Raw genomic sequence first — 15,760 nt, forward strand, 5'->3', positions numbered from 1 at the left:
TAAATCTCCTTTTGAAATGTTATTTCAAAAATATCCAGATTATACTTTCTTGAAAACATTTGGGTGTCTTTGTTTGCCTAATCTTAGGCCATATAATAAACATAAAATCAATTTCCGTTCCATCCCATGTGTCTTTCTTGGATATAGCTCAGCTCATCATGGATACTTATGTTTTCTCATCATGGATACTTATGTTTTCATATTCCTACTGGCCGTATGTACATTTCTCGGGATGTCTTGTTTGATGAATGTGTGTTTCCCTTTGCAAAACAGTCTTCCAGCCCGTTAACATCATCTCGGCCCACTTCCTCTGATTCTATACAGCCCGTTATTCAATTTCATCTTCCTTTTAATTTTAATTTCGCTGCATTTGTGTATAAATATGACCACTGTACAGCAGACTAGATAAACGAGAAATACAATATATTTTCTGCATTTCCTCTGTTATCTTCTTTCCATTATGCATTGATAAAAACATTAAAAACTGATCATTTGATGCATATTTCAAGAGAAATTTGGCGAGCTTGGTTTGTTCTTGAAATGAAAGAAGGTATAGGATCATACTAAAATAGAAGGGTATTGCATTCTTACTTCTAAAAATGGAGCAGTTGAGGTTCTGTAGATGCGATGGTTTTTTCAAAAGTGAGCATTGGCTGCAACGCAAAGCTGCAAGTACAAATATACTAAAAATAAATTAACCAATCACACATTCTATTTCCTTGATTGGGTAACGAACTAGCAACAGCTCTACAAATCCATATAAGCAAAACTAATATATTGCTTTGTTTTGACTTCCCTTTGCTGCCTTTCAAGCCTAGCATTCTCTTCCTGTAAGCGGGCAACTTCAAGTTTCAACTCACTCGTGTAAGCCTACCCAAAAAAGATCCAAAATGGTATGAAACAAAATCCCAGCAGCACATCAGTCAACATGAAAATTAAAATCAACATATCCATCAACACTAAAAATAGTAAAGTTCATAACACCAATATATCAGTATGAAAATCAACCCTAGAATGTTTCAAATGTTCCAAAGAGAGTACAGAAACCCGTTTCCTTGCTCTAGAGCGAGCGGCTGATTCTCTGTTCTTGATCATGCACTTATTTCTCCGATCGCCGGGATTATCATCATTTTCTTGAGCCCTTCTTTTGCAACAAGTAGGGAGTACCAAAGAAGAGCTGCACACATCGAACAGAGAGTTAAAGGAGGAAACAAAAGAAGGTGTAGTGAAACTGACATGCCTTTGCAATCGTGGGTTTGGCCCAATAGTAGTACATGAGCTTTGAAGGTATGCAAAATCAGAGCCGGATTTCATGCTCAAAATGGTAGCTGGAGGTGGCGCCGGAGAACCCAATAAAGTGGTTTCCAAGGCAGATGAATGGTCATCGCCGGTGCTTGATGATGATGCAAATCTCGTGGGTCGGTCTTTGCTGAGAGGTCGAGCAAAGAAGTCTTGGAGGTTCATACCGCAAAAGGCAGGCAGGCTTGTGGGTGGTGGTGGTGATCACGGTGGAGGAGAGGGTGGTGTTGTAGGGGGGATCATGAAGAGAGGCCAAAATGATATCTTTCCAAACATCTTCCACGAATTTTCTGGCTGGTGGGGTTGCAATGACCGGGGATGAAGCTGTATAAGGAGAGGGACAAGGTTGATTGCCGGTGGAGAAGGATTTGTAGGGCGAGATGGAGTTTCCATTTCTGCCATTATGGTTGATTGCGCCTGTTGAGTTACGCATGGTTTTGAGAGAGAGAGAGAGAGAGAGAGAGAGAGAGAGAGAGAGAGAGAGAGAGAGTTGCAACGTGGAATGCAGGAGCCTAGTGTCACCGCCCAGATTTTTTTAGAGAATTTCATAACCTTCTAGAATCTCTTAGTCCTTTGTAGATTACTCTTAAATCTTGTAGAATATTGTGGAGTTGTATGGAGTACTCTAGAATAATGTAAAACTTTTTAGGGAGAACCTTGTAGATAATTCTAGGATAGTGATTTAGAATTTTTTTTACCCTTGGAGTGGTGACAAGTGTCACAATCCTAATCATTCTTTGTACTAAGAGGTCCCTATAAATAGGGAGAGTCCTCATTTGTGTAAGACACCAAGCAATAAGAGCAAACAAGTTCTCTAAAGCTTCTCTATCTACTTTCTCATTCTAGATTTGTTCTCTTTTGTCTTGAGTCATCTAGAAAGTTTACTTAGGAGCTTTATGGAGACAAAATTTCCTAAAACCGCACGGGACGTGTGAAGAAATTCTAAGTCTGTGACAATGGCCTGTGCCTTGAGTCTTTGACTAGGTGTATTTTTTATTTTAAATTTTATTAAATTTATAAGTTGACCCTAATGAAGACTCGGGAGAAACTATAAATATTCATGCATGTCAAGTATTCCCCACCTCTGCAGCTGGATCACGGTGATAGAATTAGGCCCCCTTGGGGGTTCCCATATCCGGCCTGCTTGGACATTGAGGCGAACGATCATTGCGTCCGGGTGGAGTTGGGGCCGGGATTAAAAAATATCACCCTAACCAGACAGAGATGGGGTTGGGAGGCAGAGGAGATTGCTACCCACACTTACAGAGCGAGTAGCACCCTTAGATTGGAGGGGGGGGGGGGGGGGGTATATCAGATAATCTTGAACTTGCCATATCATCAGAGCATCTCATTATTGGTCATTCCTTTATTCAAAACGCACGACTGGGGTGGATCTTTCATTATATCTAAACTGGCATGTCTGCTTTATTCTATAATATCCATCATATTTTATAATAATCGATGCACAAAAAATTTGACATTTTTCCACGAATGTTTTTTCCAAGACATACCTTGGTGAAGAATAGCCGGCTGACCACACCAAAGACGTCCGCGGTAGAGGTGAAATCAGACCGGTTCGGACTTGATCCATCATTTTTCTCGAATCGAACTAGACCGAACATCCCTAAAAACCAGACCAAACCAGTAGCTATTGATCTGGTCCAATCAATCCATTCGATTTGACCCAAATTTTTTTTTCTTCTTTTTAAAAAAAGAAATCGATTAATAAGAAAATTATTTTAAATACTAAATTAAAAGTGATTTACTCATTAATGTGAATTATGTAACTAACTCAATAAAAAAATATTTTATATGACCAATGATAATAAATTAGATAAAAATGACATTATTAACTTATATAATTACTTATAATTAGTTAATAATTGATAGAATATTAATTTGTTAATAACATATTTAAAATTTTATATTGGTAATGGTGATAGGTTAGATGAAAATTACATAATAAATTATACAATTATTATATAAATAATATATAATTTTTTTTTTTCATTCAGTCCGATCAGGAGTGGAAAAACTCTAAATCGGGACCGGACCGGACTGAAACTTTTTGGTCCTCTAAAACATGAACCAAGACCGACCGGTCTAGTCTATTTCTCTGATTCAGACCAATCATTTCTTACCCCTAATCACAATGTAGATAAGACTAGTGCAAAGATATTTTTTCGAGGCTTGACAGCACTACACTATGGTAAAGAGTGGTATACAACCCATTAAAGATGAGCCTTATTAATTTCTCGATCCAATTGGAGACGTTGAGAGTATAATTGGACAAATGAGGACACCAGTAACGTACTTGAACGTCACAAAATTAACTCATTATCAAATAGATGCACATACATCTGTTTATATTGTAAGGCAAGGAAAGGTGCTGACACCAAAGCAATGAAGTAAACCACATTCTTATGCTAATTGCAATCACTGGTGCTTGCTCGAAGTGTCGAATACATGGAACAGTTTATTCTATGCATCTACAGTCATGGACTCTATTGATTATAGAAAATAATTTTTTTTTTAAAAAGTTGAAACCGGGTAGGCATCCATCCGATATCAAAAATCGGGATGCTCCCCAATATCCGGATGTAAAGACCCTACCTCATTTTTTATGTACACCCTTAACTAAAAAGTTGTAATACTCCCACTAAGGACCTCTTAATAATTTACACCACGCCAGGGGCAAGGATTCAAATGGTAGATTAAGGAATGCTTGTTAAATGAGATGAGATGAAATAATATGAAAATTATTTTTAAATATCCCCTAAGGCTAGGTTTGGATGCTAAGAATATATTATTAGTAAAGATTAGTAAAATAGTTTGTCAATATTAATGAACTATTTGTGAATAGTAATTAAGTAGCTTGAGAGTATTTGAGAACAATTGTGCTCCAAAACATGCCCTGTTTGGACACTATGAAAAATCTCAAAATTATCACTCAAACACAACTCCTTTTAATTTCAAATTTTTAACTCTTTCATTTAATCATTGCCTAATTATTATTCAAACACAAAAATCAATACAAATTTTAAAAAAATCATATTCAAATAATCTTTTAATATTTATAATCTTTTTATTCAACTTTTTTTCTTTCGTTTCCCAAAACTTTTTTATTGATAGGTTAAAAAAACTACTTAATAAAACATCTCACTCAAACCATTCACTTTTGTTCACAAAATTATGCGATACTCGGAGTGTCCAAATATGCCTTAAGACAACTCATAGGGACACTTATATTAATTGCCAAGTTTGGATTAAAAAATCCTCCCAATTCATCTAATTATTACAATTTTTTTTAAATTCTTATGCAAAATATAATAAACAATTCAAAAATTTTCAAATCTCAAAACAATAATAATATTAAACAATAATATTTTAATAATATTTTATTCAATTTGTAACTTTTATCTCAATTCAACATCCAAACCTAACCTTAGTCAAAAGGTAGACTCTTTTACAAAGACACTCGAAATCATACAATGCAACTCCAATTAAAAGAAATTTCTCAAACATTCATTGAAAGCATTCCTCAAAGAGGAGCTGTACAATATAAAATGAATAGTAGAAACCTAATCGTGAATGGACATACTAGGGTTGAATTGGAATTAAAAATTATGCATTCCTCCAAGTGAACTTCATGCTAATACGAAAAGCCCAAATAGTAACAGAAGAAAATCTATTTAGAAGTCTTCTTCTTTCTAGCACCGTAGATGAATACTGTGGGGGTCGGGTAGTAATTTACACCGTAGATGAAAAATACTAAACAAGCTTTGACAGATAAAAGCAGAGGCATAAAAATCATGCCTTGAAACTCGCAATATACTAAATAAACACTAATACTGCAGCCTGAAACAAAGATCCAAGACTAATGCAGAACACAACTTAAAAAAATAAAAATAAAAAGATCTAATCTTCCATGCACCATTTCAGACTAAATGCTATCATCCAACAAAACCTTTGCAAAATTCCTAAAAATTAAAAAAAAGATGCGTACATTTAAGATCTAATGTAACGATGTATTTTCCAAGAAATAATAAATTTAAAATGATTGAAGTCTGGGGAAGTACAAATAGGAGGCATTCAAACAAAGTCTCGCCTACCGTTTTCTGGCCACCGAGCACACCAAGGCACGGCAATTCCCACCCCCCCCCCCCCATCTTCTCTGTTTCCCCCAGACAAGGAAGTTAACCAGGACCCAGAACACGCTAACTGGGAAACACCTCTAGTTTTGCCCTCTTGAGTGTCATACCCACCCACACCACCAGATGGCATCATAAATCCAAAATACAGACATTCACACCAAAACCAAGCTATACAACCCGAGAACTTCAGCGGTTCAGCCTGAACCAATCGTCTACATACTGTCTTGTCTCACTCTCTTTTCATTCTTTATCTTTAGCCAATAATTTATAGATAATTTTATTCTGTATCTTCTATCAGCCTCATCAAAATACTGCCAAAACCAGTCTGTGACTGAGTAAACAAAAGAAAAGATCCCACACCACCAACAGAAGCCCCACTCCCAATTTTCCCCAGAAACCCTCCAAAACATAGAAGTGCACTGACTTGCTGCGAGTGTGCTTGAATTTCTTTGGGGGCATATATTGATCAGTTCTGTTCCGTGTAGATGTTTTGGGTAACCTCCCCATTAGGGATTTGTGACTCTCCAGTTGAGTCAGTTAAACATCTTCCTGTAACAGGTTCAGAGTTAGGGTCTGCCTTACCTGTCACACCACTTTGATTCGTATCAACTTCCTCCACTGTGATCTTCTGAAAAGAAGTTACCAGCCTATCATGACTTGAGTTATTCGGAGAAACAGAGCCTGAATCAGAGGGAAGTAGAGCAGAAGCTGGTATCCATTTCTTCCAATCGTTACGCTTCCTCACCTTGTCATCCTGCAGCAATTTCAAAAGAGATTCAGACTAGACATACAAAACAATAATTATTTGGCAGCATATTGCATGCTGTTTCCATAATGCTACAGTGCCCCCGTAATCAGTATAAGTATGTAGTATCCAACTGAATGCAAAAATATGATTTTTTTTTCTTTTATAAGTAAAAAAAAAAAAATTGATTAAAATATAAGATTGCAAAACATACAAATCCAATATAAGAAAGCAGAAGACGGTCAAAAGAATTCAGTTTTACAATGAGCAAGGAAATTTACCTGTACTTCCACAATGGTCGATGCTTTCAAGGAATCCAATATGTACTTGATATTGGTTGACAACTTCTTAACCTGCAGAGCCATAAAGTAAAATTGATAAGCAAGGATATTCAATACTGGGGAAATAAATGGAAGGCCAAAGCTTGGAACAAAGTTGGATTCAAATGGAAACAGGAGGCAAGATACATGTAATATATAGAAAGCAAATTGCAGATATTATGCCACTTCTGAGTAATAAACACTTTGCTTGTCAATGTCCTGCCTAAGGAGATCTTAGTTATTTTCAATACTGTGTTAAATTCAGACTGAGGGCCTGCAATTTTTAAAGAAAAGAGAGGGAAAAAAATAAAATGAAGTTGCCAACTCTTGAGTCCCATATGGCCTGACAAAGTGTGATCATTTACCTGAAGTCCACATATGTTGGGATCTTGGAAGAGAACTAGATATGGCCTTGACTCCATAATGTCAACATTTAATTTTAAAATATAAAAGGTATCTACAGCCAGATCTAGCACAAAAACACTAATCCACATGAAGAGGATTTCATGTTAGGCCACATGAAAACATAGTCAACTAGTGCAGCATCCACCATTAAATAGTCTCACAAGAAGTTTAGACAACACAGTTTTAATAATCAACATAATCAACCATAAAGTAGAGTTCACAAATTTCTTAAGATTCTAGTTCAAGATAGTTCAATTTTTTTTTTTTTTATCAGCAAAACATGGATTTCATTGATATAAATAGGCATAAATTGCATAATAGCCCAAGTACACGGGGCAATGGATCCAAAGAGTATTAATTGGTATAATTTTTAGTTTGCAACACATTTGGGCCATTGCTTTGTCCAAAGCACACCATATACCGCAAAGTAAAATATGTAACATGGACATCACTAGAGAGAGAAATTTCTTCAAGATATTTAGATCTCCATCACATTGTCCTCAGTTTCTAAATAGTCTCATACAAAACAGATTGTTTTTGTGTGCTTACCCTTCCTAAAAGAGAATGGGGCCATTACTGGATCAAGCTAGAGCTGTATACCGATGGGTTAGGCGTCGATTTCGACGCCAAACCGAGACACCACCAACTCTGCCATAAGCCAACACCACCGACCGAAACAATGGGTTTGGAAAGAGAAAACCGATCATATCAGTCTCGATGTGCATCAGTGCGGTCATCAGTTTACCGTCGGTGTCTTCTATGAAGGAGGAGGAACTGAGGATGAAGGAATCCGCATTGTGCCATCGTCTGCCATAGAAGAAGAAGAACGTTGCAGAGAGGAACTGAGGTAGAAGATGATGCGGGGAAGAAGAAGAGGAGTTAGAGGGGGGGTTGTTAATTCATTTTGAAACGGTGTCGTTTGGCTTTTAAGCCAAATGGCGCCGTTCTATTATTTTTTTTTTTTTAATTTCCAGGTTTCAAAACGACACCATCTCACTTATTTAAGTGAAACGGCGCTGTTTTTATATGTATAAATATATATATATATATATATATGAACCGGTCAGTCGGTTCAGCGGTTTTCCCCTGGGTCGAACCGGGACCGAGCCGACCGACGTCAGTTCCTATATATTTCACTCGACCACCGACCAGTTCTTTGCCGGTTCTGGCGACCAGCGGTCAGTTTCCGTCCGTGGAGGTCGGTTTGGCGGTTTCATGTACACCCCTATCATCAAGCCACAATTGCTGCATGAAAAAGTGCTACCCATTCTACTGTTGGCCATTAAACCAGATCATACGGCCTAGATATTGCATTATTTCCAGCACAAGTATCTGAAGATAAAGTGAGGAAGTGGTCAGGCCAACAGCCAAGGGAAAGTTCCCCATGATCAAAGGCAAAATTATGGAGACTGAACAACTCAAACCTCTCCATCACCATGTGCCGTATAGGAAATTCATAAAATGAAGCACCCAAAAAATGTCTGAAAAAACACTTGAAGATCTGTATCCAAAGACAACTCTTAATTATTAAGCACATACCCTTTCACCGCCACCTAAATAATATTATAAGGTACTTTTTTAAAACAGGTACAAATTAATTGATATTAATATGATAAGAGGGTGTTACACCCATACAAAAGAAGCATACAATAGATCCACCAAAATGAAAGAGCTCAAACAATCCTTGAAAAAGAGAGACGTAAAAGCTGTACTTGGATAACCATCCAAAGATAAAGGCTATTAAGAATTGATGACATGGGCTCCATCAGTCCATCTCCAGCTTTCCATCTCCATCAGTCCATCTCCAGCTTTTCATCTCCAGTTTTCCAAATAGATCACAACAGGCAAGAAGGAAGGATTCTCCATAATAGTATGCACAAATGGCTACCAAACAGCCCTTCCCACACATGCTAGGAGTTCCACCACTAGATTAGGTAAAATCCAATCCGTCCAAAATAAGCTAAAGACCATGTAGCATAAAATGCTAGCAACCTCACAGTGCAATAAAAGGTGATCCACTGTTTCCCTGTTCTTCTTATGTACACGAAACACCAATTGAGAACTACAACCCTCACTTCCTCACATTATCCAATTTAAGAATCTTCCTAAAAACATTGTCAAGATGAAGAAATGCACTCTATGGGTAACTTTTTTTCCTCCAATTAAGTATCCCTGAAGGGACCATATCATGTGCACATAATAATTATAAGATGACTTTACTTTGAAAAATCCTTTTCTGAATGGGCCCCACATCATTCTATCGACAACATTGCAACTCACCATATTGGAGTATAGCCGGTCAAAAAATGATGTGAAAAGGTTCACCTTCCAATCACTATCTCCCTAATAATGTACTAGTGGCACATCATTCACTCATCTTATGCTCTATCTTGCAGATGAAAGTATCATTTGCAAGATCTTGTAACTGAAAAAAAAAAGAAGAAAGATCTCGTAACTGGATTTGAACCTCTTCAATTCATATCATTAAGGCCAAAACATGGAGCCTAAAAAAAGTATTTTAGAATATACTAGCAGCATAAGAATTATTTTTTATTGTTACATCTTTTGCTATACATGCACTATAGCACATCAATTATTTTCCCGAGTTGCAATTATCTTTTATCTTCCCTAAACTTTTCCACTCACATTAATTTCTAAAATTTTAATTTATAAGCTCCTATATATCATATATACTTTGATAAATTTCAATTTAATGGCTCAAAAATACCCGCAAAAGAGATTAGTTCTCGCATCAAGCATAATAATTGATTCTGTATCTCACTTATCAAAAAATAATAATTGATTCTATATGTTGGTTTCAGTTGAGGAAAAGTTATCTTTCCATGAAAGAACAGATTTATAGAGGATTTTTTTGTCGTGCTGGCCTTTAGGGCTGAAAGTTGAGGGTTTAGAGCTGGGCCAATGTAGATGAGATCCCACATTGCTTGGGAAGGAAAAGTGTTTGCTCTTTATAATGGTTCCAATGGGACTCAATTGTATCATTGACTAGTCCTTTTGGAGTATAGGACTAAATGTGGCTTGGGCCTTCCTTAAAGCATTACAAATGGTATCAGAGCCTATCCCAACGAGACATATGAGACTTGAGCCATACCACCTATGACAGATTGGCCCGACGAGGGACGTCGGGAATTTAAAGGGGGAAGACTTTGATACCCCATACTAAGTGATAGAAGTAGGCGGGGTATCAAACCCCACATTACTTGGAAATGAGATTCTGTTCTTGCCCTTTATACCAGTTCCAATGGAGCTCCAATTGTATCATTAACTAGTCCTTCTAAAGTGTATGCCTAGATGTGGCTTGGGCATTCCTTGGGGCGTTATAGTAGAGCAGTGTATTTGGGATTTGAATAAAGAATTCTGTTCTGAAAGGATAGGGTTAAAGGATGATGAGGACTGTTTCTTGAAGCAAACAGATTGAGGATTTCATGTCAAACAAGATTTTACATTTTTTAGTTTGTTTTAAGGGTTCATTTAGTGGCTTAGAATATGGAAAATTTTGAAATTTCAAGCTTCGAAATATCTAGGACAAAAGTTGAGGATTCATCACAAAAGCACAAGAAAGAATTAAAAAAAAAAAAAAAAAAAAAAAAAAAGAAGAACGAAAAAGTGGAATTTGAAGAATTGTGAGCAGAGCTGTGCATTAATGATCAGTTAAATGAACACTGACCAACAGACAGAAAAAAAGAAAGCACCTTAGGCACACAAGCTTTACATAAAACAAAGTACTCAATTCCATCCTTCAACTCTGAATGATTTCAGTGCAATGGAAACTTATATAGGCTCTAGATCTTAACTCTCCCTAATACAATTAGAACTCCCATTTTGACCATGAACAAGCTTCAAAGCCTACTGTCTACACAAAGAATCCATAAACTGGATGATATTCACCTATTGACAAAATAAAAGCCCACAACCAGCAATTTCAGGCATCACAAAAATAGCCTAGACTCTGGAAAAATATGCTTCTTCTCTAGCCATGAAATGGCTGGCACCATCATTCCATACCAACATTGGAGGTGTCACAGCTAACTGGAAGAGTCTTAGACGTTGTTTGGATGTTGAGATGAGAAATTTGTGAATAATGGTGAAATGGTTTGAGTTAAGATGTTTTATGGGGTTTTGAGGAAGGATAGAGAAAAAGTTGAATAAAAATATTATAAAATTTAAAATATTGTTATAATATTTTTTTTTATAAGTAAAATATTGTTATAATATTATTTTTTTTAATATTATTTTTGTTTTGAATTTGAAAAAGTTGATTTTTTTTTTCTTTTTGTTTTGGTTTGAGAAAGTTATAATGATTAGGTACTGATTAGATGCAAAGTTTAAAGATTTGAAATTGAAAGGTGTGTGTTTGGATGTTGAGATGAGATGGGATAGGGTGGGATTAAACCATCTCAACACATCCAAATGGGTCCTTACTCTATAGTAAATCCAAGAAATTTACTAACTATATCAAGTAAAGGCTCCCTAATGAATGCAACAAAAAACTAGAGGGAAGATCGGATCTCCTAGAGTGAACAAGTGTAGTTGAGTTTATTGTTCTGTGTTACTAAAACTATAAACAACTGCACTATACTTGAATGAACCTCCTTACACCAGAAGTAATAGGAGAGGACTAATAAATAAGCTTCAAGGGTGCCCTTTAAGCCTCTGCCCAACAATCTAGTAATCGTTATCTACCACAGAAGAAAGGCATTTTAAGCTAGCCAGGATTATAGTCATATTTGATAGCTGACATGCTCAACTACCACTGAATTATATAATTTATTAGAAAAGGTTAATATCCTTGTGAGATGCTGGATAACTCAAAATTAATTGATACAAATAAGATAGATCTAAAGCATAGTCACTGTATTAAAAAAGAATTGGAGATTGCTTAACCATAAGAAAACTCACACGAGGAAAGCTTGCTATTAAAGAAATTGGCACCCAGCCCTGATCATCCATGTGTGACCTCAAAAAGTCATCCGTGACCAAATTATTATCACTGTATTTAACAAATCAAGGGCGCATTAATAGTTAACTTCACAAAAGGCTTTAAAAAAGTACAAATAGATTCATATGATACAAACGTCCATAAAGAAAGGCTGACAATGTTAAAGTACCCGAAATAATAATTTATCTGGTGAACTAATAAAGCAGGCAAAGGCGGAGGTTCTGCAACAGGCATAAGCAATGGCAGTGGATGAGGAATGAATGGCCTATAGGGCTCCATTGACACTGGAGGTATATAGTAAAACTCTGAAAAATAGTGGAGATATTTGTTTCACGTTTGCGTCATAGAAATGGATATTATCACAAAGAAAATAAATTCCTAACGTGTAGATTTTCCGAGCAAAAGAAAATAAACTTACCAGGAAAACCCATGGGGTTGACAAAGGGTCTCACCATGGGAGGGTTAACAAATGCAGCTGCATTAGGTTGCGTAGGCCTTACAAAGCCCCTTGGAGGAGCTCTATGTGGTTGCAAGTGAACATCTCTGGCATTCCCATAATTCCCCCGATCATGATCACGCCTGCCCCCATGATTGTTATGGTAGGTACCATCTCCACGTTGGTGGGGACCAAAATTTCCCCTGCGGAAGGTATTCCGATGACCATTCGCAGAATGTGATGGAGACACAAATCCTCCAGCTGGTCTGGTTTCCCAATGACTGCTCCTATAAGGAAACTCTCTATGAGAAGGATCAGCCACTCCTGGTACCAGATTAGGATAACCATTCGGAGCTATCGGGAACACAGGAAACGGTGGCGGTGGCGGTGGAGGATGAGTGAAGCCACCACGTGTAGACCCACCCCTGTTGTTTCCACCACTACCCCGCTTCATAGATCTTTGACGAACAGGAAATATGTGGTTTGTGGTAGAATTAGGGTTTGCATTATTAGTAGCTTGTTTCTGGGGTGACTCTGGAATAACAGGGCCCTGTTACAGCACACAGAGTCAAGCACAAAGATAAGGGTGAGCCTTATATTATTTATTTTTATAATTACTAACTTTATATAGGAAGAATAGCAAGTTGCAAAGAACATGCAGAGGACCCAAAGAAAGGGAAATTCTGATTCTGAATCTGATATATCTTCCATTGTTTGATTCCAGAAAACCGTAAAACACCACCCAACAACTACGCAAGGTTTTTCATTAATCGAAACCCTAAAATAGAAAAGTAAAAAGGAGGAAAAATCACATTAGATGTTATATTCAATATTCTATTATGGAACCAAACGTATGATCAAGAAAATACTCGGCATTCCCTTTGTTCTTAGAAACCAAACAGAGAATTAGAGTGAAAGCATTGAAATCAAACCTGAGAAGTGGAGAATGATGCATCGGTGACAATCTTCGATGATGAATCCACCGACGATTTAGGTAAAGCCTTAGTAGACTCGGATAATGCAGGCCAAGAGACCGCATCCATTACGGAACCAACCTCGAGAACGCCGTTCGAGAGTTTGTTCCAAGCCAGCTTCGTCTGCCGAGCTACATTGCCGTTATTGACATCAGAAACCTCACCGGCTGAGCAGATATCCAGCGGCGGCGGTGACGGCGAATCCATCTTCGGTGGGGAGCAATCGGAGAACGGCGTTTGTTCCGGTTGAGAAGCCGTTGATAATGATGAAGACGAAGGCGAAGAATGGACAGCCGAGAGAGACTCCAGAACTTCACCCCGAACAACTTGTGTCCACGGAGACTGTAGATTTTTTCGCCGGAATTGCGGACTGTTAATGTTTTCGCCAGCCCGTCCGGCAGGTACCGCAGGAGTAGAGGGGGAATCGGCTGTGGTAGCCATTCCAAAATTCAGAATTTTTTTATGTATGAAAAATTGCAGAGGGAATTGATTTGATATTTATATGTAAAAGAAAATTTATCTGAAATGATCAAAAAGTTAATTGAGGAAGCGAATTAGGGCTAATCTAATCCACAAATGCAAAAACAGAAGACGGAGAGCGAGAGCAAGCCGTGCAAAGCAAACAGTTTTCTCTCCCTGTTTCCCCCTCCCTGGTGTTTCTTGTAGACTTATAATGTAGGTCTTTGTCATGAACCCTGATTCTGATTTACGAGATAACCCCCAAACTTTTCGTGATTTATCGAATCACACCATTTTCGTTTTCCGATTTGGATTCTGTTACTTACCTTCCTAAATTACGATATTTCCTTGGATAAGACAGGTATAGATAATAGATTGTTTAAATTTATTCATTTGTTTTTTTTAATATATATATAAAAAATAATATTATATACAATAATAAAGTACGCAACTAACGTATAATTATTTAAAAAAATAAAATTTATTATTAAAAATTAATTTCTTTTTATGTGTGTCCTTTTTTTATTTATTTTTTTAAATAATTATACGACGCTTACGTACTCAGGACTGTAACTATTATTTCTCATATATATATATATACACACTACAAAATGGCCCAGAGTGCACTTGACATAATGATTTGAATAAAAAAATAAAAATAAGTAATTTATTTGTCTGTGAAAAGAAAATATAAGATTAAAAAAAAGTAAAAACTCAAGATAAAAATAAAAAATAAAATAAAATAAATCTAAACTTTAATAAAGTACGAGCATTGATGTACATTCATATTGAATTATCTATTTACTTTAGATAATAATAAAATATTATTATTTTAATAACTTTTTAAATTTTCATTTTTATCACATTTTATAATTCTACTAATTAAAATATTAATAATAATTATATTCTAAATAAATTAATAATTAATATTAAATATTGAGTGTTTTAAGTATTTTACTAGTTAAATTTACTTAAAATTGAATGTTATAATAAGAATGCTCTAAAACGTTTCTATTCTAAAGAGTAAAGTCATTTAATTTTTTATTTAAAAAAATTGAAAAAAAAAATTAGTACGCTGTCTAAACAAAAAGATATAAAAAAAATATGTCAATTCATATGCGCCGTATGGCTATTAAGGGCATTTTGGTAAAATATGATCCTTCATAAATTTTACAAAGAGCTACACGTCAAATGGTTAAGGGTCTTAAGAATCTCTTGGAAAAACAGGATCCTTCACTAAATTCTACAAGGAAATTACATGTCAAATAATCAAAAGTCTTAGACTCTTAAGTGCCTTTTGGTAAAACAGGACTTAACAGACTTAACGAAAAAATAAGAAAAGTTAACGAAAAATAACAAAAGTTACTATTTATAATTAGATAGTCAATTATTATAATAGAATAGATATATATACTTCATTATATGAAAATATTATTTGCTATCATGATTTTGAATTAACACTCCTATTGAACATATAAAACTTAGAGAAATTCTATTTACAGTTGCATGTGCAAGTTTTTTATTAAATGAAAAAAAATCATTTTAGGATAGATATTTTTGTAAGTTTAAAAATTTTTAAAGATAAAATTGTTTAGTCTTGCATTGCAGTCTCCAAATGAAGACTGTAGATAACATTGCTCTAAAACTTATCGCTCATGTGGCTATTGACTATATTGACATGGCACCATCATGTAGTGTCAGATGATTTATAAAAAAAATATATATTCAGATTAAAAGGAAAAATATAAAAAGAAGAAAAGTCAAAGTTTAGATTCTCTACTCTTTAGTAATTGATTTTTTATTTTAATAAATCACGTGGCATCACATGGTGGTATCACGTCAAGAATGTAATCTAAGCAGTAAATTTTAAATAACAAAATATGATTATTCTTTTAAATTATACTTTTCTCATTTGAATTATAATTTTTATATGTTATATATCATATTATTATATCAAAAAATGTAAATTGGGTACTATTGGCGTTGATATTTTCACCTCTATTGATTT

General features: G+C 35.7%; 2 protein-coding genes across 4 annotated transcripts; both read right to left on the reverse strand.

Annotated features, from left to right (window-relative positions):
• Positions 1 to 747: 747 nt before the first annotated feature.
• On the reverse strand, positions 748 to 1,464 carry LOC122274355 (protein FD-like). The gene is made up of 2 exons (XM_043083401.1): positions 1,048 to 1,464; positions 748 to 870 (listed from the first exon to the last, which is right to left on the reverse strand). Exons 1-2 carry the CDS (start codon positions 1,462 to 1,464, stop codon positions 748 to 750), a joined length of 540 nt encoding a protein of 179 aa, XP_042939335.1.
• Positions 1,465 to 5,080: 3,616 nt separating this feature from the next.
• On the reverse strand, positions 5,081 to 13,962 carry LOC122318879 (la-related protein 1C-like). Of its 3 annotated transcripts, XR_006244923.1 has the most exons (7): positions 13,252 to 13,962; positions 12,302 to 12,869; positions 12,053 to 12,188; positions 11,844 to 11,934; positions 7,473 to 7,730; positions 6,480 to 6,551; positions 6,136 to 6,207 (listed from the first exon to the last, which is right to left on the reverse strand). XR_006244923.1 is itself a non-coding variant. In XM_043136599.1 (6 exons), the coding sequence occupies exons 1-6, from the start codon at positions 13,732 to 13,734 to the stop codon at positions 5,920 to 5,922; spliced, it is 1,554 nt and encodes a 517-aa protein (XP_042992533.1). In that variant the 5' UTR covers positions 13,735 to 13,961; the 3' UTR covers positions 5,081 to 5,919. The 3 variants fall into 3 exon arrangements, 2 of the variants coding, with proteins under 2 accessions (XP_042992533.1, XP_042992532.1); XM_043136599.1 differs by lacking the exon at positions 7,473 to 7,730 and having other exon boundaries at positions 5,081 to 6,207; positions 12,053 to 12,104; positions 13,252 to 13,961; XM_043136598.1 differs by lacking the exon at positions 7,473 to 7,730 and having other exon boundaries at positions 5,081 to 6,207; positions 13,252 to 13,958.
• Between the last annotated feature and the right edge of the window lie 1,798 nt (positions 13,963 to 15,760).

Source organism: Carya illinoinensis, chromosome 8 (assembly GCF_018687715.1).
Source record: "Carya illinoinensis cultivar Pawnee chromosome 8, C.illinoinensisPawnee_v1, whole genome shotgun sequence".
Lineage (NCBI taxonomy): Eukaryota > Viridiplantae > Streptophyta > Magnoliopsida > Fagales > Juglandaceae > Carya > Carya illinoinensis.